Raw genomic sequence first — 22,243 nt, forward strand, 5'->3', positions numbered from 1 at the left:
GGAGTTGCCAGCTCAATCCCCAGTAGGGGATGTGCAGAAGGCAGCCAATCAATGATTCTCTTTCATCGTTGATGTTCCTGTCTCTCTCTCTCCCCTCTCCCCTCCTCTCTGATATCAATAAAAATATATTTTTAAAAAAACATTATAACTGTCACCTACATGATTACTGAAAATAATTTTACATATATATATATATATATATATATATATAATCCTACCTAATAAAATAGTAATATGCAAATTGACCGCACCTTCGCTGTGCCCAAGCCACACCCACCAGCCAATCAGGGCGAATATGCAAATTACCCAACAAAGATGGTGTTTAATTTGCATATGCTGAGGGAGGGAGGAGTGAAGACTGAAGACAACTTAGAAAGAAGAGGGAGGAAAAGCGGAAAGCAAGATGGCTGCCAGAGGGAAAGCCTGGGCGGGGCGGGGTGGAGTGGGGCAGGCGGCAGGCGGCAGTGGCGCTTGGGTGCAGGCGCAGTGGCCACAATGGCGGCCGCAGCGGCAACTTGCAGGATTCTTCCTGCAAATGGGCTACTAGTCTATACTAATAAAAGAGAAAGATGCAAATAGACCATACCACCGTGACGCCCACCAGCCAATCAGGGGTGAGTATGCAAATTAACCCAATAAAGATGGTGGGTTAATTTGCATACACAGGTGCAGAGTGAAGACTGAAGAGGCTTGGCTTCTCCGCTGCGGCCGGAGTGAAGGCCTGGGTCCCGGGTGCTGGCAGCCAGGGGAAGGAATGCCTATTGCACAAATCTTCATGCAACGGTCCTCTAGTATACATATATGTGTATACATGAATACACACATCTAAATAAAATGTAGATCATCTGAGCAGTAAGTAGTGAAGCCACTTGAGAATGATGTTTACATTAAATATTCCTAGTAAAAGTCCCTTGTGCTTTATGCCTAAGATCAGAAGTACAGTCAGTACATACCTAATACAGAGTCTACAGTTCTGAGTAGTTGTGTATTCTCACATGGAAGAGAAGAATGGATGAGAGCATAGATCTGTCCAGCCAGTTTTTGTACAGCAAACAGAATGCCTCCTGTGAGCAAGGCATTGGGCTGAATGCCCAGTTTACATACACTTACACTGTGAGATGGACAGTGAAGACAACTGTCCAATTTGAGTACAAATTATCAGCAACTTCAAAATAAGTACAAAGATGTTGTATCTTAAGCAAGTCACCACTGCTGTTTTTTGGTTAACTAATGGTGCCTTAAAGAATAGCCAGAAGCATAAAGCAATGTGTAGTGGTTGGGAACAGAAATGAGATTAGAGAGGAGACTGAAAGGCAGCTGGGATCATAGAGGAAGGCAGGCTGCACATAGAGGAGAGTCAACTGGGAAGTGCAGAGTTATTTATACTCCTGCGACCACTAAAAGGAGGTTGTGAGGGAGGAGAGACCTCTGGGCTACTGGCCACCTCAAGACCCACTGAACTTCTAACTAAAGTCAACTAATTTGTCCTTGAACCTTTGTTATGACCCTTTTGGCACTAGATGTTGTACCATCCTGTAGATGCCTCATAAATAGCTCCCTCAACCTAGCTGGGTTGGCACAGTGGATAGAGAGTCAGCCCGTGGGTTGAAGGGTCCCAGGTTTGATTCCAGTCAAGGGCACACACCTCCATTGCAGGCTCGATCCCTGATCCCAGTCCAGGCACATGTGGGAGGCAACCAGTCTATTTCTCTCTATCACATTGATGTTTCTCTCTCTTTGTCTCTCCCTGACCCTTCCACTCTCTGTAAAACTCAATGGAAAAATATCCTCGAGTGAGAATTAACTAACTAAATAAACAACTCCCTCTCTCCAACAAGGGTTGCTAAAGTAAGGCACTTGGAAAATGCAATACTCACATCCTCCCACAACCACATTAAAATTACAGCTAAACTGCAGAATAACCATCATTCAGAACCACCTGAAATTTAGCTGAATGGAAGTCCTACAACTAAGGATTTGAAGAAGAAGCCACATTGAGACTGGTAGGAGGGGTGGAGATGAAGAACAGGCTGGTCCCACACCCACGTGAAGTGGATAAATATTGGGAAGGATATCTCCACTGTAGTGGTTCCACCTGAAGAGCAAGGAATACCTGGCCTTCCTGCCCAGGGTTCCTGTGCCAGGAAGAGGAGTCCCCATAAGTTCTGGCTATCAAAACCAGAAGACCAGCAGGTATTGTGGCTGAGTGAGACAGAGGGCTGCTGGAGTCCCAGACAGTTCCTATTAAAGGGCCCTCACAGATTTATTCCAATTCATTCTTTATGAGTTCCAGCGCTGGGGCAGCAGCTTGAAAGGCACCAGGGACATATGGGGAGGAACTGAACTGTCTGGCATCAGGGCAAGTGGAGGGGAAGCTTTCTCTACACCAGAAGTGCTGGCAGAGGCCATTGTTCCTTTTCTAAGCCATCCCCCCACAGAGCCAGCAGGCAGGTGCCATACCTGAGTCTCCACCAACCTGGCTTATACTGGTCAGCCTGTCATGATTCCCTGAGACCCCACCCCAACAACTTGCAGGCCCACCCATGCTGCTTCCAGTGGCTTTTGCATATGAATGGCCTCTTGGTTCATGCTTCAGACTTTCATAAAATCTCTCAAACAAGCAGCATCTGGCTTTAATGTGTCCTGTACCACTAGCTAAGTGGCCTCAGGCCTGGCAGTAGCAGCAATTGGCCTTGGTTTGAAGCTTGGCCTCTCCTAGGCACCTCCAAGCCCTGCACAAGTAGCAGCCATCTGCAGATTGCTTTGTAGGTTATGCCGGGTGACCCTAGGCAGAATACAAGCAGGCTGACCTTGGCCTGCGTCTTTCAGAGCAGCAGTCATCAACCTTCCAGACTTCAACCGCTGCTCTAGAGGCCCCAGAGCCAGTACACCTGATAGACAGCTTCAGACCATGTTGAAGCACCACCCACCCATTTCCATAAAGGACACACTTAAGGAGGACACTCATTGGGTACCAGAGCCCCCACTGAAGTAAGTCCTGCTTCATGGGGTGGGGCCCTGCATCGCAGCCAATCCTTACAGCTGATAGACCTTGGGATAAATTACTGCCATTGATGTGCCAACAGCAACCAAGGCTCAAATACAATAGGAGGAGGGTATTCATGGCCCACATGAGGTTGGGGCAGGGGGCACACCTGGAGTGTCCAGCTTGGGTGAACCTGGAGGCTGTGCCATTGAACCCTACAGGTCTTACTACATTGGGTCACTCTACCAAGTGCAGGAAATGTGGCAGATCTACCTAGAATACATAGAAAATACATAGAAAAAAACACAGGGAGGCCCCCAAAATTAGGAAACAAAGAAATGTGTTCCAAATGAAAGAACAGAGCAAAACTCCAGAAAAAAGAGCTAAACAAAATGGAGACAAGAAATCTATTGGATTCAGAGTTCAAAACACAGGTTATAAGAATTTTAGTGACTTAGGGAAAGAATAAATGAACTTAGAGCTTCAACAGCATAAAAAAAGGTCATGGAAACCATAAAAAAAAAACAACAGCAAAAAAACACACAGAACCAGTAAGAAATGAAGGGTACACTAACTGAAATGAATAATTTATAGGGAATCAACAGAGTAGATGAAGCCAAGAAATAAAACAGTGACTTGAAATGTAAGGAAGAAAAGAAGAAAGAAAAGAAAGGAAAGAAAAAGAAAGAAAGAAAGAAAGAAAGAAGGAAGGAAGGAAGGAAGGAAGGAAGGACCCACCTAATCAGAACAGAAAAAAAAAAATTTAATAGTGTAAGGAGCCTATGGGACAACTTCAAGTGTACCAATATTTGCATCATGAGGGTGCTGGAAGGAGAAGAAAGCAAGAAATTGAAAACCTATTATAAAAAATAATGACAGAAAACTTTTCTAACGTGGTGAAGGAAATAAACATACAAGTCCAGGCAGTGCAGAGAGTCCCATAGAAGATGAACCCAAAGGGGCCCACACCAACACACAATTAAAATGCAAAAAAGGTTAAACACAAAGGGAATTCAGCCCCAGCCAGGTAGCTCAGGTGGTTGGAGCATTGTCCTGATGTGCCAAGGTTGTGGGTTTGATCCCTAGTCAGGACACACATAAGAAGCATGAATGCATAAATAAATGAAACAACTCAGTGTTTCTCTCTCTCTCTCTCTCTCTCTCTCTCTCTCTCTCTTTCTCTTTCTCTGTCTCTGTCTCTTCCCCTCCCCTTCTCCCTCTTTCTCTAAGTCAATAAATAACATTTTTTAAAATTATTTTTTAAAAAGAGAGAATCTTGGAAGCAGCAAGAGCAAAGCAGTTAGCTACCTACAAGGGAGCTCCTTAACCCTTTGCACTCGCTTGCTTTTTTTCTCGATTCCTTTATTCTAATGCTAACCGTGTCAAGTCACACTGGACATCCGAGTGCAAAAGGTTAAGACTGTCAGCTGATTTCTCAACAGAAACGTTGCAAGCCAGAAGGGAGTGTCAAGAAATATTCAAAGTGATGGAAATCAAGGACCTACAACCAAGATTACTCTACCCAGCAAAGCTATCATTTAGAATCAAAGGACTTATGAAAAGCTTCCCAGACAAGAAAAACCTAAAGGAGTTCATTACCATCAAACCTGTATTTCATGAAATGTTAAAGGGTTTGCTTTAAGAAGGAGAAGAAAAAAAAGATAAAAGATAAGAACAATAAAATGGCAATAGATATATATCTATCAACAATTGAATCTAAAAACAAAATAAATGAACAAGCAGAATAGAAACAGACTCATAGATACAAAGAACATTTGATGGCTGCCAGATGGAATGGGGGTTGGGGGCATGGGTGAAAAAATTGAAGGAATTAAGAAGTGCAAATTGGTAGTTACAGAATAGTCATGGAGCTATAAAGTACAGGGAATACTATAGTCAATAATCCTATATAATAAGACCCTAATATGCAAATCAACCAAATAGTGGAACAACCAGTCGCTATGATGTGTACTGACCACCAGGGGGCAGATGCTCAATGCAGGAGCTGGCCCTGGTGGTCAGTGTGCTCCAACAGGAGGAATGCCACTCAGCCAGAAGCTGGGCTCACGGCTGGTGAACACAGGGGCAATGGCAGGAGTCTCTCCTGCCTCCACAGCAGTCAGACATCCCCCGAGGGGTCCCAGACTGTGAGAGGGCACAGGCCAGGCTGAGGGACACCCCCCCGCCCTGTGCACGAATGTCATGCAATAGGCCTCTAGTATTCTAATAATTATGTATGGTGTCATATGGGTACAGGACTTAATTGAATTGATTACTTAGTAAGTTATATAATGTCTAATCACTGGGGTGTGCATCAGAAACTAATATGATATTATATGACAACTGTAATTGAAAAATAAAAAATAAATTAAAAATTTTAAAGAATATTGAGTAGCAGAAACTTCAATTGAACCTAGAATTTCAATCTACAATCAACTAGTTCTGAATTGGTTAAACTCTAAATTGAAATAAAGTAGTATTTCCCCACCAATTCACATCCCACAGTAACTTTACATTTAAAGCATAGATATGTACACATATGTCTATATATATGTATGTATGTGTATACGTACATACTTTTAGTGAACTTGTTTGAATGAAAGGAATCTGTGATATTTTATATAACTAAAAATAAAATAAACAATAAAAGCTACGTTAATGAGCCTTGGTCAGATAGCTCAGTTGGTTAGAGTCTCTTCCTAATTCGCCAAGGTTGCAGGTTCAATCTCCAGTCAGGGCACATACAAGAATCAACCAAACAATGTATAAGTGGAACAACAAATTGATATCTCTCTCTCTCTCTCTCTCTCTCTCTCTCTCTCTCAAAATTCAAAATCAATAAAAAATAAGTTAATAGAAAATAAAATAAAAAAATAAAGTAAGGCACTTGGAGGCCATTACTATCCTTTAAAAAACAGAGTATAATTTTTATACCAAAAAATTCACCCTTTTTATGTGTACAATTCAATAATTTTTAGTAAATGTACAAAGTTCTGCATCCATTACCAGTATTAAATTTTAGAACATTTTCATCAACCCAAAAAGTTCCATAGTGTTCATTCCCACTTCCAGCCCATGCAAACCACAATCTACTTCCTACCTCTATAGATTTGCCTTTTGTGGGTATTTCATATAAATGGACCATATGCCAGGTGGCCTTTTATATCTGGCTTATTTCACTTGGCATTTTTTGAGGTCCATTCAAGTGATACCATGTATCAGTGGTTTGCTACCACCTCTTAAAAACAACATATTTAATTGGTCTAGTATTTGAGATCAAATGCAGCTTCATGATTCAGATTTTCTAAAGTACCTTCTTTAAATAACTAAATGCATTATCTTTTTATTTTTTCCCTAGGATTTGATGGCTTTTGAACATCAGTGGACTAGCTTCTTCGCTAATTTTGACACGGAAATTCCTTTCCTGCTGGAACTTTCTGAATCTCAGGCGGTTGAGGTATGTATGGGAAGGATCTAAGGGAAAGAAGAAATTGGTTGATTTATTTGTTGTTTTTATCTTTACTTAATTTTTTTCCCAGAATACAACACTACCAATGCTAATTTGTTTTGATTATCATTTTCTTAAGCTTTGTCTCATGCCATAAGGAAGTTTTTAACCCCATGCCAACCCCTATATAAAAAGTTGGGGGAGTTTCTGTGCTTTTCTATAAGTCTACTCATTTTTTAGTGTGGTGGTGCCTCTGTCAGCTAGGAATTCTATTAGGCATTAACTAATAAGCCTAGGATTAATTCTCTACCAGTGAGTAGTATACCTTTGTCAGTTGAACCTCAAAGTAACACCAAGCTTCCTTTCTTGGTAAACAGTAGTGACGTTACTAGGTTCTGGCTAAGACTCACTCTGTGAGTAGACTGAAGTATCTAAATTAAGGACCAAGCCACAGGACTATCCCAAAATCTAGTCAACAGGAAGGAACAGAAGAGCAATCTTGAGATTGCACTTGAGCCTACGGCAGACTTGCACTGTAGGCCCTCAGTTTTCCTGTGCTTTATCCAGAGTTGATCTTTGTTGTCATGCATTTTGAGTTTACATCATGTTGAAAACTCACAATATATTGCTGTTATTTTTGCTTAAATACTTACTTTTTACTCTTTTAAAATAATTATTTAAAAGATTTAGCCCTGGCCAGTGTGCCCAAGTACCAAAGGGTTGCAAGTTCGATTCTCGGGCAATGGCACATACCTGGGTTGCAGGTTTGATCCCCAGCTCCTGTCAGGACTTGTGTGGGAGACAACCAATCGATGTGTTTCTCTCACATAGTTGTTTCTCCTCCCCCGCACCCCCCCCACACACACAGACACACACATACTCCACTCTCTCTAAAAAAATAAATAAATAAATAAATGGAAAAATATCCTCAGGTGAGGATTAACAAAAACAAAAAAAGATTTAAATAATTGTAAAATCTTACCTAGTTACCCATGTAGTTACTCTTCCCAGTGCTCTTTATTCCTTTATGTAGACCCAGGTTTCCCTTTGGTCTGATTTACTTCTCCCCAAAGGATGTCCTTCAAATTTTTTTGTGATGTGAATCTTCTGATGAGTAATTTTTCCAGCTTTTGTATGTCTGAACAAAAATCTTTATTTCACCTTCATTTTTGAAAGATGTTTTTCTCATTTGTAGAATTCTAGGTTGACAGTTTTTTCCTTTTCAGCCCCTGAAAGATGTCCACTGTTTTTCTCACTTGCATTGTTTCTAATGAGAAGTCTTTTATCTTTATCTTTGTTCTTTTGGTACATAACAGATGAATTATTTTTCCTCTGGTAGCTTTTAAGATTTTCTCTTTTATTACTGGTTTTTTAATAATTTGATTATGATGTGCCTTGCTGTAATTTTCTCCATATTTCTTGCACTTAGATTTTGTTGAGCTTCTTGGATCTGTGGATTTATAGTTTTCATCAAGTTTGGAAAAATTTTTTCTGTCCTCCTTTCTTTTAGAGACTCAAATACCTCTATATTAGGCCACTTGAAGTTGTCCCATCTGTCACTGATGCACTTTTCAGTTTTTTATATTATTTTTTCTTCTCTTATTATTGGTTCTAAGAGTGAATGATATTCAAAAAGGTCTACTCAATGATATGTCTCTCTCTGCTTTTTACTAACTTGTTCTCATTCCTCCCTTTTCACTCTTTTTCCATTCACTTTACTACCAATTGGTAACAAATCTCTTCAGTTTCTGGTCTATCTTTTCTGTATCTTGTGCAAATGATCAGATACATGTGTATTTTCTTTTTTTTAATATATGTTTATTGATTTCAGAGGGGGGGGGAGAAACATCAATGATGAGAATCATTGATCAGGTGCCTCCTGCATGCCCCCTACTGGGGATCAAGCCCACAACCCAGGCATGTGCCCTGACCAGGAACCAAACCCTGACCTCCTGGTTCATAGGTCAATGCTCAAACACTGAGCCACACTGGGTGGGCCATGTGTATTTTCTCTTCTTTCTTTTATTTTATTTTTTTTTTTTATTAAAAAATACATTTTTAATGACTCAGACTAATGGTGGAATTTGTTTTTTTTTTTTTGTTTTTTTTTTCTTTTCTTTTTCTTTTTTTATTTTATTTTATTTTTTTTTTAATTTCTTTATTGATTAAGGTGTCACATATTTGTCCTCATCCCCCCATTCCCATCCCACCCCTCTCCCCACGCATGCCCCAATCCCCTGTTGAACTTAACTGTTGGATAGGCTTATATGCATGCATACAGGTCCTTTGGTTGAACTCTCCCCCTCCCCCCCACCCTCCCCCTACCCTCCCCTATCCTCCCTCTGAGGCCCGATAGTCCGATCGATGCCTCCTTGATTCTGGTTCTGTTCTTGTTCCTCAGTCTATGTTGTTCATCATTTCCTCTAGATGAATGAGATCAAATGTCACTAGATATATACTAATAAGAACTGAATGTGAGACGAGCAATAATATTTATGCTGACAGGCAAATGAATCAATCTGTAGCGAGCTTCCCCCTGGACCAACAGTTCTTTTGAGACCCAATTTCGATGTCCAGTAGTTCCTTATGTGTACATGTCAGCACTGACCCCTCAGCTCTGGATGGTGGACAAATGGTGGTAATGGAGGTCCGACTCCCTCTGGTTTGGTCTCGGCCGAACCCAGGGGCACGGTGTCACCCGGACTAAGGGGCACGTGGCCTCACCCATACCCAAGGGGCGTGTGGTCTCACCCGGGCCTGGGACCCAGCCTCACCCGGATGGATCCAGGGGCGCACGGCCTCACCCGGACCCAGGATCTGGCTTCACCCGTACCCAGGGACGCTTGGCCTCTCCCAGACCCAGGGGCACGTGGCCTCACCCGGGCTTAGTTGCACAAGGCCTCACCCGGATCCAGGGACACCTGGTCTCACCCAGACCCAGGAACGTTTGGCCACTCCCAGACCCAGGGCCACTTGGGCTCACCCGGGCCTAGGTGCACGAGGCCTCATCCGGATCCAGGGACGCATGGTCTCACCCGGACCCAGGGACGCTTGGCCTCTCCCAGACCCAGGGCCACTTGGGCTCACCCGGGCCTAGGTGCACGAGGCCTCACCCGGATCCTGGGACGCATGGTCTCACCCGGACCCAGGGACGCTTGGCCTCTCCCAGACCCAGGGCCACTTGGGCTCACCCAGGCCTAGGTGCACGAGGCCTCACCCGGATCCAGGGACACATGGTCTCACCCGGACCCAGGGACGCTTGGCCTCTCCCCGACCCAGGGCCACTTGGGCTCACCCGGGCCTAGGTGCACGAGGCCTCACCCGGATCCAGGGACACATGGTCTCACCCGGACCCAGGGACGCTTGGCCTCTCCCAGACCCAGGGCCACTTGGGCTCACCCGGGCCTAGGTGCACGAGGCCTCACCCGGATCCTGGGACACATGGTCTCACCCGGACCCAGGGATGCTTGGCCTCTCCCAGACCCAGGGCCACTTGGGCTCACCCGGGCCTAGGTGCACGAGGCCTCACCCGGATCCTGGGACACATGGTCTCACCCGGACCCAGGGACGCTTGGCCTCTCCCCGACCCAGGGCCACTTGGGCTCACCCGGGCCTAGGTGCACGAGGCTTCACCCAGATCCTGGGACACATGGTCTCACCCGGACCCAGGGACGCTTGGCCTCTCCCAGACCCAGGGCCACTTGGGCTCACCCGGGCCTAGGTGCACAAGGCCTCATCCGGATCCAGGGACACATGGTCTCACCCGGACCCAGGGACGCTTGGCCTTTCCCAGACCCAGGGCCACTTGGGCTCACCCGGGCCTAGGTGCACGAGGCCTCATCCGGATCCAGGAATGCATGGTCTCACCCGGACCCAGGGACGCTTGGCCTCTCCCAGACCCAGGGCCACTTGGGCTCACCCGGGCCTAGGTGCACGAGGCCTCACCCGGATCCTGGGACACATGGTCTCACCCGGACCCAGGGATGCTTGGCCTCTCCCAGACCCAGGGCCACTTGGGCTCACCCGGGCCTAGGTGCACGAGGCCTCATTCGGATCCAGGGACGCATGGTCTCGCCCGGACCCAGGGACGCTTGGCCTCTCCCAGACCCAGGGGCACGTGGCCTCACCCGGGCCTAGGTGCCCGAGGCCTCACCCGGATCCAGGGACACATGGTCTCACCCGGATCCAGGGACGCTTGGCCTCTCCCCGACCCAGGGCCACTTGGGCTCACCCGGGCCTAGGTGCACGCGGCCTCACCCGGATCCAGGGACACATGGTCTCGCCTGGACCCAGGGGTGTGTGGGCTCTCCCAGACCCAGGGGCGCTTGGCCTCACCCGGGCACGGGATCCAGCGTCATCCGGGTCCAGGGGCACTTGGCCTCACCCGGACCCGGAGTCCGGCCTCACCTGGACCCAGGGGCATGTGGCCTCACCTAGACCCAGGGACGTGAGGCCTCACTTATACCCAGAGGCGTGTGACCACACCCGAGCCCAGAGGCGCGCAACCCCGCCCGCACCCGGGTCTCAGCGGGGCCCCGTCTTCCCGATCCCAATTCCTGCCGGTCAATCCCCCCTCAGCAATTCCCCTGGCCATCCTTCCGGAGCTCCAGTATGGCTGCTGCAGAACTCGTCGGGCGGCGGCTCGGCGAAGCTCCGGTGCACCCGGTGCATGGCGGTGGGCCAGTCTGGCATCGCTGTGTCGGCCCTTGGGTCTGCATCGGTGGCCGGTCGCCGAGCATGCGCACCTGGCCGCTTCCGGGGCGTTGAGATTCTTGACAGACTCAGAGGTCAGCAAGCGCGGAGTCTCCCACCCCATGTCTCATAGGGGCTCGTCTGTCTGTGCTTGGCTGCCAGTGGAGCCGTCCCCTCAGCCGGAGACTGCCGGGGGAACTGCGCCGAGCACGTTCCAGGCCGCTGTTGTATCGCCTGAGCCATAGTTCTTTTGTGTCGCCTGAGCTGTAGTTCTTAAAGTGTGGTCTTTGGGTCACCGGCATCAGCATCATCCCACATCCCCCTCTTTTATTCTAGTTGTAGAGCATCTACTCAGCCAGCCCTATGGTGGTCTTGGATGGTGTCTGCTCTGCTCTCTTGTCGTAGTCTCAAAGTTGTTGTGGTAGGCAACAATCAGGCTTCCGCCCTATGCCTCCATCTTGGTCCTCCTTTGTATAGTTAAGTCTTGATTGTTGTTGGTGTCACTGGGGGGGCTCTCTTTGTCTATAAAGGAAGAGTTGCTGTGCAGGAGACACGTTTATGGGCCGGGTCTTGGTGCAGCAAAGCTTTGGCGCTCACTGAATATTCCCGTTGAATGTGTCCCTTATGCACGTGGTTGAAATCTGGTGTCATCTCCCACAGACCACTAGATGCCCTCGTTTCTGGGTCTCCAATGGGGTGTAGATCAGCTACTGCCTTAGGCACTCAGCAAGGATTACAGCAAAAACTGTAGTTTCTTCCTCCTGTCTGAGTGGCCCTGGAGCAGTCCGACTAGAACAGCAGATCATCTGGTCCGCTGCCAGAGGGCAGTCCACCCACATGCATAAGCCGTTGCTTGGGGCGCAGGTGTGCCTGCAAGACTTGCGGGGCAGGTCTTCAAGACGTGCGGGGCGGGTCCTAGAGCGGGGCGGGGTCTCAGGGCGCCAACAGGCCATGGTGCGGTGAGCCTCTATGGCTGTGAGTCTGGTCCTTCTGCCTTCCATGTATCTAAGTCCCCTCGTTCCGCACTCCAGCGCAGCAAACACTGATTGCTGGGCGCACCTCTGCAAGAGTCCCGCCTCTCCCCGCAGGCATCTGGGTTTCCCGGGGTTCGCCAGAAGATGGGTTTCAGGGTGATGGAGAGCTAATCTCCCTTAGGTTTGGAACAAAAGCCCCTTTCCCCCGCCACCAGCCAGACCCACGCACCTCCACACCTCATCCCCTCCGATTTCGCTGGGTGCGAGGCAACAGAACAGCCTTTAACCTCCGCCGCCATCTTTTTCAAACTTCTCAATTTGTACTTCTTAATCCCTTCATTTCAGTCAACTTTACTGAAGTCTAGCGCCGCCGGGAGGTGCACGGAAAGGGCGCCCGGGCCTCCGTCCGGTGCGCGGTGCGCGCGTCCTGCGAAACCAGGCGCGCGAGGGCCACGCGGCTGGGACGGGCGCTGGCCGGCCGCCGAGCTCCAGGCACTGCCATCGCCGTGTTCCGGACGTCGCCGCCGCGGCGTCCCCCCAATTTATACTTCTTAATCCCTTGAATTCAGTCAACTCTACTGAAGTCTAGCGCCGCCGGGAGGTGCACGGAGAGGGCGCCCGGGCCTCCGTCCGGTGTGCGGGGCGCGCGGCCCGCGGCACCAGGCGCGCGGGGGCTGCGCGGCGGGGACAGGTGCTGGGAGGCCGCCGGGCTCCGGGCGCCGCCGCTGCGGCGGCGTCCCCAGCGTCCCGGGCCGGGCAGCCTGCGGGGGCAGCGGAGTTGCGAAAGTGAGTGAGTTTCCCAGGGTTTCGCCCGGAATGGGGTTCAGTGCAATCGGAGCCGGTGCTCAGCGCACTCCGGAGCCTTTATCTCCTTCCTGCCAGTGAACTCCGGCCAGGTCATCAGCCGCCCCCTCCTCTCCGGTTCCATCCTCCCCGCAGGCGCGTGTGCTCGTGTCTCCGCCTGTTTCTCCATACCTCAGGCTTTTATGGCTTCCCCGACTGTCCCCGTGGCCTTCTCCTTCCCCCCAGCTGTGGGCATTTCAGTCTGCTAGCTCTCCTGTGGTTCTGGACGATGTCCGTTCTGACCTCTAGTTGTATTTTTGAAATTGTTGTGCCCGGCTGCAGGTTAGGTGTTTAACCTATGCCGCCATCTTGGTTTCTCCTCTCTCTTCTTTCTTTTATTGAGGGGTAGTATACTAGGTGTACCAGTTAATAATGCGGATTGTATCAGTTAATAAGGCGGATTTTTTTCAATAGATGGAGTTATACGTATGTTGATATATATACGATTTGATATGTATGCTATTTTGTTGTATTGACAGCAAGCTTCAAAATTTCATATGTCCAATTTGCTGAAGGTGTTAACATCATAGATATTTTTACGTTTAAAAATGTCGAATTTCGTGCCCAAAAAAAGAGCATTTGCGGGAAGTTTTAATTCATTACTTTATTTTGAAGAAAAGTGCTGCTGAATACTTCGGGAAGCTTATGGTGAACATGCTCCATCTCAAGATACTTGTGAACGCTGGTTTAAATGCTTTAAAAGTGATGATTTTTATGTGAAAGACAAAGAATGTTCAGGTCAACTGAAAAAGTTTGAAGACCAACAATTACAAGCATCATTGGATGAAGATGCGTGTCAAACTCAAAAACAACTTGCAGAAAGATTAAACGTTGCTCAGCAATCAATTTCAGATCGTTAACAAGCAATGGGAAAGATTTTAAAGGAAGGAAAATGGGTGCCACATTAACTGAATGAAAGACAAATGGAAAACTGAAGTCATCAGTAAAATGTTGCTTCAATGGCACGAAAGAAAGTCTTATTTGCAGCAAATTGTGACTGGCGATGAAAAGTGGATTTATTTTGAGAACCCCAAATGCACAAAATCATGGGTTGATCAGGTCAACCATCAACATCAACTGCAAGGCCAAATTGCTTCGGAAAGAAGACAATGCTCTGTGTTTGGTGGGATTAGGAAGGGGTGGTGTATTAAGAGCTTCTAAACCAGGTGATCCAAAACCGGTTTGGCTCAGTGGATAGAGCGTCGGCCTGCGGACTCAAGGGTCCCAGGTTCTATTCCGGTCAAGGGCATGTACCTTGGTTGCAGGCACATCCCCAGTAGGAGGTGTGCAAGAGGCAGCTGATCGATGTTTCTAACTCTCTATCCCTCTCTCTTCCTCTCTGTAAAAAATCAATAAAATATATTTTTTTAAAAAAACAACAAAAAGCCAGGTGAAACCGTTACCAACAACAAATAATCAATTTGAACCACGCTTTGATCGTGAAACAGCCAGAATGTGCCAGAAGACACGGCAAAGTAATTTTGCTTCATGATGTTGAACCATCACACACTTCAAAACCAGTTAAAGACATGTTAAAAGATCTTGCCTGGGAAGTATTAACCCACCTGCTGTATTCACCAGACCTTGCTCCTTCAGATTCCCACTTGTTCCGATTGATGGCACACACACTTTCTGAGCAGCACTTCAAAACATACGAATAAGTGGAAAATTGGGCTTCTGAATGGTTTGCCTCAAAACAAGAAAAGTTCTATTGGGACAGTAGCCACAAATCACCTGAAAGATGGAGGAAATGTGTAGCTAGTGATGGACATTACTTTGAATAAAGCACTTTTGATATTTCTCTTGAAATTATAATGTTTTCTTTGATTACAAAATCTGCCATTATTAACCGGTACACCTAGTATATGTAGTCAATATCCACTTTGCTTTTTTCACTTAACAATATATCCTGGAACTCTCTCCAGGTCAGTTCATTGAGATTTTCCTCATTCTTTGTTATAACTTGTAGTAATCCACTGTGTGGATTTATCTTAATTTATTCAACCAGTCTCATATATGGACATTTACATTGTTTTCGATATTTTGTTCTTGTAAAAAGTAGCATAGTAAATAACTGTGCTTATGTATTTTAATATTGTTGAAGATTTGTATACCTAGTAATGGGATTGCTGGGTCAAAAGGTAAGTGCATATGTATAGTTGTGTTAGATATTGCCAAATTTCCCTTCAGAAGGATTGTACCAGTTTACATGCCCACCAGCAATACACGCAAGTGCCTTTTCCACCACAGTCTCACCAATAGAATGTGTTGTTATACTTTTTAATTGTTGACAGTCTCATAGATAAGAAATGGTATCTTGGTATTATTTTATTAATTTTAGAGAGAGAAAGAAGGAGAGGAGAGAGAGAGACATCGATTTGTTGTTCCATATATTTATGCATTCATTGGTTGTTTCTTTTTTATTGATTTTAGAGAGGAAGGGAGAGGGAGAAATAGAAACATCAATGATAGAGAGAATCATTGATTGGCTGCCTCCCACATGCCCCCCACTAGGGATTGAGCCCGCAACCTGGGCATGTGCCCCTGACTGGAGTCAAACCTAGGGCCCTTCAATCCACATGCCGATGTTCTATCCACTGAGCCAAACCAGCAAGGCTGGTTGTTTCTTTTTATGTTCCCCAACTGGGGTTCGAACCCTCAACCTTGGCTTATTGGGATTATGCTCTAACCAACTGAGCCACCAGGGCATCTTGATATTATTTTAATTTGCATTTTGTTTGAAGGCCATTTTATATTTTATTTTCATGTCTTTTTCCCATTTTAACATTTTACAATATTAACTAAAATGTAGAGCATAGGTTTTAGGTCTTTTGTCCCTTACTTTTATAGAGTCCTTTATATGTTTAGGTTATTAACTTTTTGTCTGTGGCATATCTTTCAGATACTTCCTCAGTGTTCATCAATTTCTTTTTTTTTTTTTTGGTCATGCACACTTTTTTATTTTTATGTAAATTTATTAATATTTTCTTATACTCCCTCTGGACTTTGAATCATTGTATAAGTAAAGGCTTTCATCTAAGTTTAAATAGGAATTCACCTATTTGGGAATTGTATGGTTTAATTTTTAAAATTTTTGTATGTGTGTGGATCTAATTTTACCTTTTTTTCCCCAAGTGCCTACTTAGTTAGAATTCCAGTTATTCAGTTCACACTAACTCTGTGACCTGGGACAACTTAATTAACTTTTGTGTCTTAGCCAACTCATCTCTAGAGAGGGAATAATGATAGAATGAACCGCATAGGTTGTTAATGAGAATTATTTGAGATAATACATTTAAATGCCTATCACAGTCCAGATAGTAAATCCTCAGTACATTTTAAGCTATTATTATTTTAATATATAAATAGGCTTTACAAGTAAGTAAGACAAATACCAAAACTCCAATTGATAAACATCTACAGGATGTAAATAACAGTAAATTACCAAAGGGAAATCCAAATGTCCATTGAACATATCTGAAATATCCTACTTCATTAAAAATCAAAGAAATGTAAAATAAAACAACAGAGGTACCATTTTTCATTTATCAACTTGACAAATATATTTTTAAGTGGACATTTAATGGACAGTGTTTATGGTGATACCCTGAAATAGACATAGTCATATATTATAAGTGGAGCTGTACATTGATAAAACTTCTTTGAAAAACAATTTGGCAATATAGTTTTTGCATTTTACCCTATAATTGAATTTCCTGATCTGCATTAAGGAAATAATCAGAAATGCAGATAAAATTTCTGCCAAGTTCTGACAGTATTATTTATTATACTAGAGGCCCAGTGCACGAAATTCATTCACAGGGGAGGGAGGAGTTCCTCAGCATGGCCTGCACCCTCTCCAATCTGGGACCCCTCGGGGGATGTCCAACTGCCGGTTTAGGCCTGATCCCACAGGGCCTAAACCGGCAGTCGGACATCCCTCTCATAATCTGGGACCACTGGCTCCTAACCACTCACCTGCCTGCCTGCCTGATCAACCCCAATTGCCCTCCCCTGCTGGCCTGATCGCCCCCAACTGCCCTCCCCTCCGGCCTAATCACCCCCTAACTGCTTGCTCCCCCGCACCAGCCTGATCTCACCCCTAACTGCTTGCTCCCCTGCTGGCCTGATCACTCCTAACTGCCTCTGCCTCGGCACCCACCACTGTGGCTTTGTCTGGAAGGAAGTCAGACGTCCGGAAGATGTCCAGTTGACCTGGTCTAATTAGCATATTACCCTTTTATTAGTATAGATGAGTTAGTAGCAATGTAAATTTCCAAGAATAAAAGACTATTTAATAAACTTTGGTACAATCATATATTATATGGATGTACCATAGAAAAAAGATTTGAAGAAAATGTACCAGAATGTTAACAGTTCTTAGAGATTTACGTGGTTTTTATTGTATTCTAAAATAAACATATATTAGTTATATATTCGGGGAGGAGGTAGGGCAATAGATGTTAGTTAAAGAGATTAAATTTTTGAGCCCACATATCAATTTTTGATTAGTGTTAAACCTAGCACTATGCACAGCATCTGTCAGTGTACTTCTTAAGTTCCTTGGATTCTTCCTCATTGCTGATTTTCAGTTCATTAGAATTAACATATATTCTTTTATTGACAATACAGGGAAAATTTTTTAATAAAAAGAATGATTCCCCTGTGATTATAACTTGGACCATAGATAGTGGTTGTTCCAATTTCCTTTCAGTCGTTTAAAAACTATAAAATGGACAAGAATTTCTTTTATTTACCTTTCTTTTTCTTTCCTTTTCTTTTTCAGCCTCTTATCATTTTTCCTTTGCTTATTTTTTTATTGCTACCTGTCCCCAAAATTCATTTTACTATCTACCACATATGTCCTTCCATGTTCTTATGATAATCTGAAAACATACATCTCTTTCCACACCCCCCCCACACACAAATTATGTGTATATATATTTATACATACTAGTACATACAAATATACATGAGAGGTTTTGTGATTATTTTATAAGATTATGACCTTAATATGTACAATATTGGCTTCTTTTTTAGCCATTCAGAAGTTATTTCAGTCATGGAATGATCTCTAGCCATATAACTGAAAACAGGTAAGGTTCTTGGGAAAGAGAGGTGAATGGTAATAGAAAAAATGGGGTTGACAAAGGAGGGTGGAGGTGGAGGAGCATCTGAGTCTAGAAGCTAGAATTATGAAAATATGGGTTGACTTTAGTCATCACAGGGTCAGAAATCCATGCTCTGTAAAATTGTTTCACTGCTTTTGTATTTTTTAAAATGATTTCAGAGAAGAAGGGAGAGATGGAGAGAGAGAGAGAAATATCAATAACATCAATTGGCTGCCTCCTGCATGCCCTCTACTGGGGATCGAGCCCATAACCTGGGCATGTGCCCTGACTGGGAATTGAACCCTGACCTCTTGGTTCTTGGGTCAACGCTCAACCACTGAGCCACACCAGCCTGGCAGTATTTTTTAAAATATAGTTGTATTGTGAACTAGCTTTTAGAACATTGTAGCTTGCTGAAACCTAAAGAAAGGAATTTTTTATTCCATCCCAGCCCAGGAAAGCTAGAGGAAGCAGAATGTGCAAGGGCTGGGCATTGGCTTGTGGGGAATAAGAGGGATCATCCAGTCATAAAAGTCCTGCTCCAGGAAGACATGGGAGCTGTGAGGATACAAATGCATTTGTTTTCTTTGATGTGTTTCCTTCAGCACTACTCTTGTCACAATAATCAGGAGGGGATAGTTCCTCGGATGGATAAATAAGAATAGATCTTTCCTCTCTTTTCTTCCCCAATTCCAATCCCATCTGATAGTGAGACAAATTACCCTGGCTGGGATTCAGTCATCTTTTTCTACCCAAAGTGTCACTTAGCTTGAATTAAGCTTCAGAAGAAAAATCAGTCATGTTTACTTTTAAGAGTCCCTGTTTGCCTGAAGCTTAAGGAAGTATTTTTAAGAGTAATGAAAAGAAATGAAAAGAATTTTCCACATGATATATACTAAGAACAATTTAAGGAAAGCTTAGAGGATAGAGGAAACTCTCAATCTGTTTTAGTTGTTATGACAAAAATACCTTAAACTGGGTGGCTTATACACAAACAAAAACACATGTATTTCTCACAGTTCAGAGGCTGGGACGTCTTTGATCATGGTGCTGGCAGATTCAGTGTCTGGTGAGGGCCCACTTTCTCATAGATGGCTATTGTTTATCTATAACCTCACATGGTAGAAAAGGCTAGGTATCTCTCTGGTACCTCTTTTATAAGAGCCTCTTCTATAATCCCTTTAATGAGGGATCCATTCTTAAGAGCTAATTACCTCCCCTGGGTCCTACCTCCTAATACCATCACTTTTCAGGTGAGAATTTTAACATGTGAATTTATGGGAACACACACATTTGGCCCATAGCAGAACTATGTTTAAAAAATATCCTTTAGTCATTGAATATTTATTGAGATATGAATAATAAGTAAGAGATACATGGTTAAAAAGTAAAACAGACATGGTCTCTGCCCTCATAGAATTTATCGTGTGGTGGAGAAAGAAGACATTAGACAAGCAACCTCACAAAGAAATATATAATTACAGCCCTGGCTGGTTTGACTCAGTGGATAGAGCGGCGGCCTGCGGACTGAAGGGTCCTGGGTTTGATTCCGGTCAAGGGCACATGCCCAGGTTGTGGGCTCAATCCCTAGTAGGGAGCAGACAGGAGGCAGCGATCAATGATTCTCTCTCATCATTGATGTTTCTATCTCTCTCTCTCCTTTCCTCTCTGAAATCAATAAAAATATTTTTTTAAAGGGAAAGTAGAACAAGCAGAAAATAAAAACCTGCCTTGGGCTTAGTTATGTCCCTAAATGACTAATTCGAATGTGTCAGTAGGAGGAGTCTGTGACATCTGGCATCCCTTCCCAACCAGCAAGGAGCATTAGGTGGATGGTAACTGACCGCTTTGCTGAGACTGCATGATGCCACTTAGAAAAGCCTGAGAATTTACTCACTGGGAATGTGCCCAAGCCAGGAGTCTCTTTTCTAATCACATGTTTTTAATTTGCCACTTTAGCCCTAATAGACAACCATTTGTTCTCTTTGGAAATCACTCCACACGAGAAAACCTGAACGCTGGCAGCTTTAACTTCCCCTCTGAAGGGCACCTGGTACGCAACACTGGTCCCAGTGGGAGCTTTGCCAAACACATGGTGAGTGGCTTGACTGCCTGGTGCTTAATTGGATAAAAGGAACATTTTATGTGAGTGTGTTGATTTAACCTTGAATGTGAAGTTGAAGTGAAAAGAAGTGATTTGAAACTATCTATATATATAAAAAGCCAGCCACCAGATGCTGTAACAACCAGAATGACTGGTCACTATGATGCCACTGCGGCCAGTGAATGGGCCCGATCTGGGGGTGGGGCCAGCCAGCCAACTCCCGCAGCCCCTCCCCCCAGGCCGGCCCTGCCCCTGATTGCCCCTCCACCCCAATAGGGGGTGGGGCCAGCCAGCCAACCTCCTGCAGCCCCTCCCCTCGATTGGCCCCACCCCAAATTGGCCTCCCCACCCGGATCATGGGCAGGGGCAGCTGGCCAAATGCCTGTGGCCCCTCCCCCCAGCAAACCCCACCCCCGATGGGCCCCACCACCCCTATCGGCCCACAGCCCTCCCCCTAGCCAGCTCCACCCCCAGTTGCCCCCACACACACCAGTCGGGGGTGGGGCTGGCAGGCCAACCTCCCACGGTCCCTCCCCAGGCTGTTGGCCAACCTCCCACCGTCTCCTCCTCCCAACAGGCCTGGCCCCGATCCGCTCCAATTGGGGCCGGGTTGGATGGACCCCACCCATGCACGAATTTGTGTACTGGGCCTCTAGTTTTTATATAAGTACTAGTTATTATTTGAAAGCATCATATTTAATTGTTAAATATTTGAAGCAAAAAGGTTAAAAATACTTTCACAAACCCAACTCTTTAAATTGTAAGAATAGTATCATCAATAGAATAAAAATTTTAAATTTCCTTGAAAATACCCAGTCATTCCAAGCCCAAGTATATGTCTTAACTGTTACATTTCAGGGCATAAACCTTGAGGATCACAGTCCTTTTATTGAGAGTGTCAGGGAGCAGATTCTTGCCTTTGATGGTATATTGTCAGCTACATTCTTTTAAGGGAAGCAGACTGAAATATGAGACTCTAATGATTATAAATCTGTGCTATTGTAATGGAATTTTAAGTATTTTCAGAATGTTTTTGACAATCAAGAAAGCTTGGAAGTAGGCACTATTATTTTTAAATTGGAGTTTGGAGAACATGAGACCCAATTACCTCTGGACTGAGACTCCAGATATGTCTCCAAGCCAGTAGGGGATATAGGGCTACATGAATGGGCATGGTCTCAGGATCTTGCTGCTTTGTAAAGGGAGGGTGCACACTGTCTAAGGAGGAGTTCTTATGGAAACCCAAAGACAACAGGCAAGAAAAATACAATTATACTAGAGGAATTTAAAGCCCCTGGCAACTGCAGCTACAGAAAACATTAAACACAACAACCCAACTCCCTGTCAGATCAACATAAATCCTTACATTAAAGCCTGTTTACCTCAGTTCCTGCTACCTGATATGCCATATCTGGCCATTTTTTCTTCTTTTTTTTTCTAAGTTGTGAATTCACTAGCATTGCGGGCTGACTGAGTACCCAATAGCCACCTCACAATATAGCTAAGGTTAAAAAAAAACCACACACACACACACAAGGTACCTTTGGAAAAACAACTTTTAAAGGTGATCTTTTACCCTATGCCTTTAAAAAAATAATAAATCAGCTGTTGATCAAATAAAAATGATTTCCATTGACTAATACACTCTTTGTTTCTCTAGTCATACACACCTAAATCCCTACTCCTTTTTTACTTTTACTTTTTTCTGACATCCAGGTGGTACAGTGCGTCTCACCAAAGGGACCCCTTGCTTGTTCAAGAACATACTTTTTTGGAGCTACTCATGTTCCTTACTTGGGTAAGTCCCTATAAGTCGTCTTCTCATCAACTTAATGAATAGTTCCTCCCATGAACCAGAGGTGGACTCATGATTTACTGCTTTGCTTAGAAGCTCATGATGCCCAATTTGTAGCCCTCCAAACTCCCTCTCTGATTGCAATTGGAGGGTTGATGTGCTTGACACATTTCTCGCAGTATGTATTTCAGGAGAAAAAACTATTGGCTCAACATATATTAGGTCTAACCATGTGTAAGACCAGGTGCTCAGTGTCAGAGGGAAGGCAAAGATGAGTAAGTCCTAGTTGG

At 44.7% G+C, this 22,243-nt stretch overlaps 1 protein-coding gene across 2 annotated transcripts in view; it reads left to right on the forward strand.

Moving 5' to 3' along the window:
- Positions 1-22,243, forward strand: part of DNAAF9 (dynein axonemal assembly factor 9) — a 137,918-nt gene that overhangs the window by 39,795 nt on the left and 75,880 nt on the right. For both annotated transcript variants that reach the window (XM_054724371.1, XM_054724372.1), the window contains exons 8-11: positions 6,345-6,443; positions 17,984-18,039; positions 20,014-20,149; positions 21,875-21,956. In XM_054724371.1, coding sequence (XP_054580346.1) covers positions 6,345-6,443; positions 17,984-18,039; positions 20,014-20,149; positions 21,875-21,956 — 373 coding nt within the window. The remainder of the gene's footprint in view (positions 1-6,344; positions 6,444-17,983; positions 18,040-20,013; positions 20,150-21,874; positions 21,957-22,243) is intronic.

Source organism: Eptesicus fuscus, chromosome 12 (assembly GCF_027574615.1).
Source record: "Eptesicus fuscus isolate TK198812 chromosome 12, DD_ASM_mEF_20220401, whole genome shotgun sequence".
In the NCBI taxonomy this organism is placed as follows: domain Eukaryota; kingdom Metazoa; phylum Chordata; class Mammalia; order Chiroptera; family Vespertilionidae; genus Eptesicus; species Eptesicus fuscus.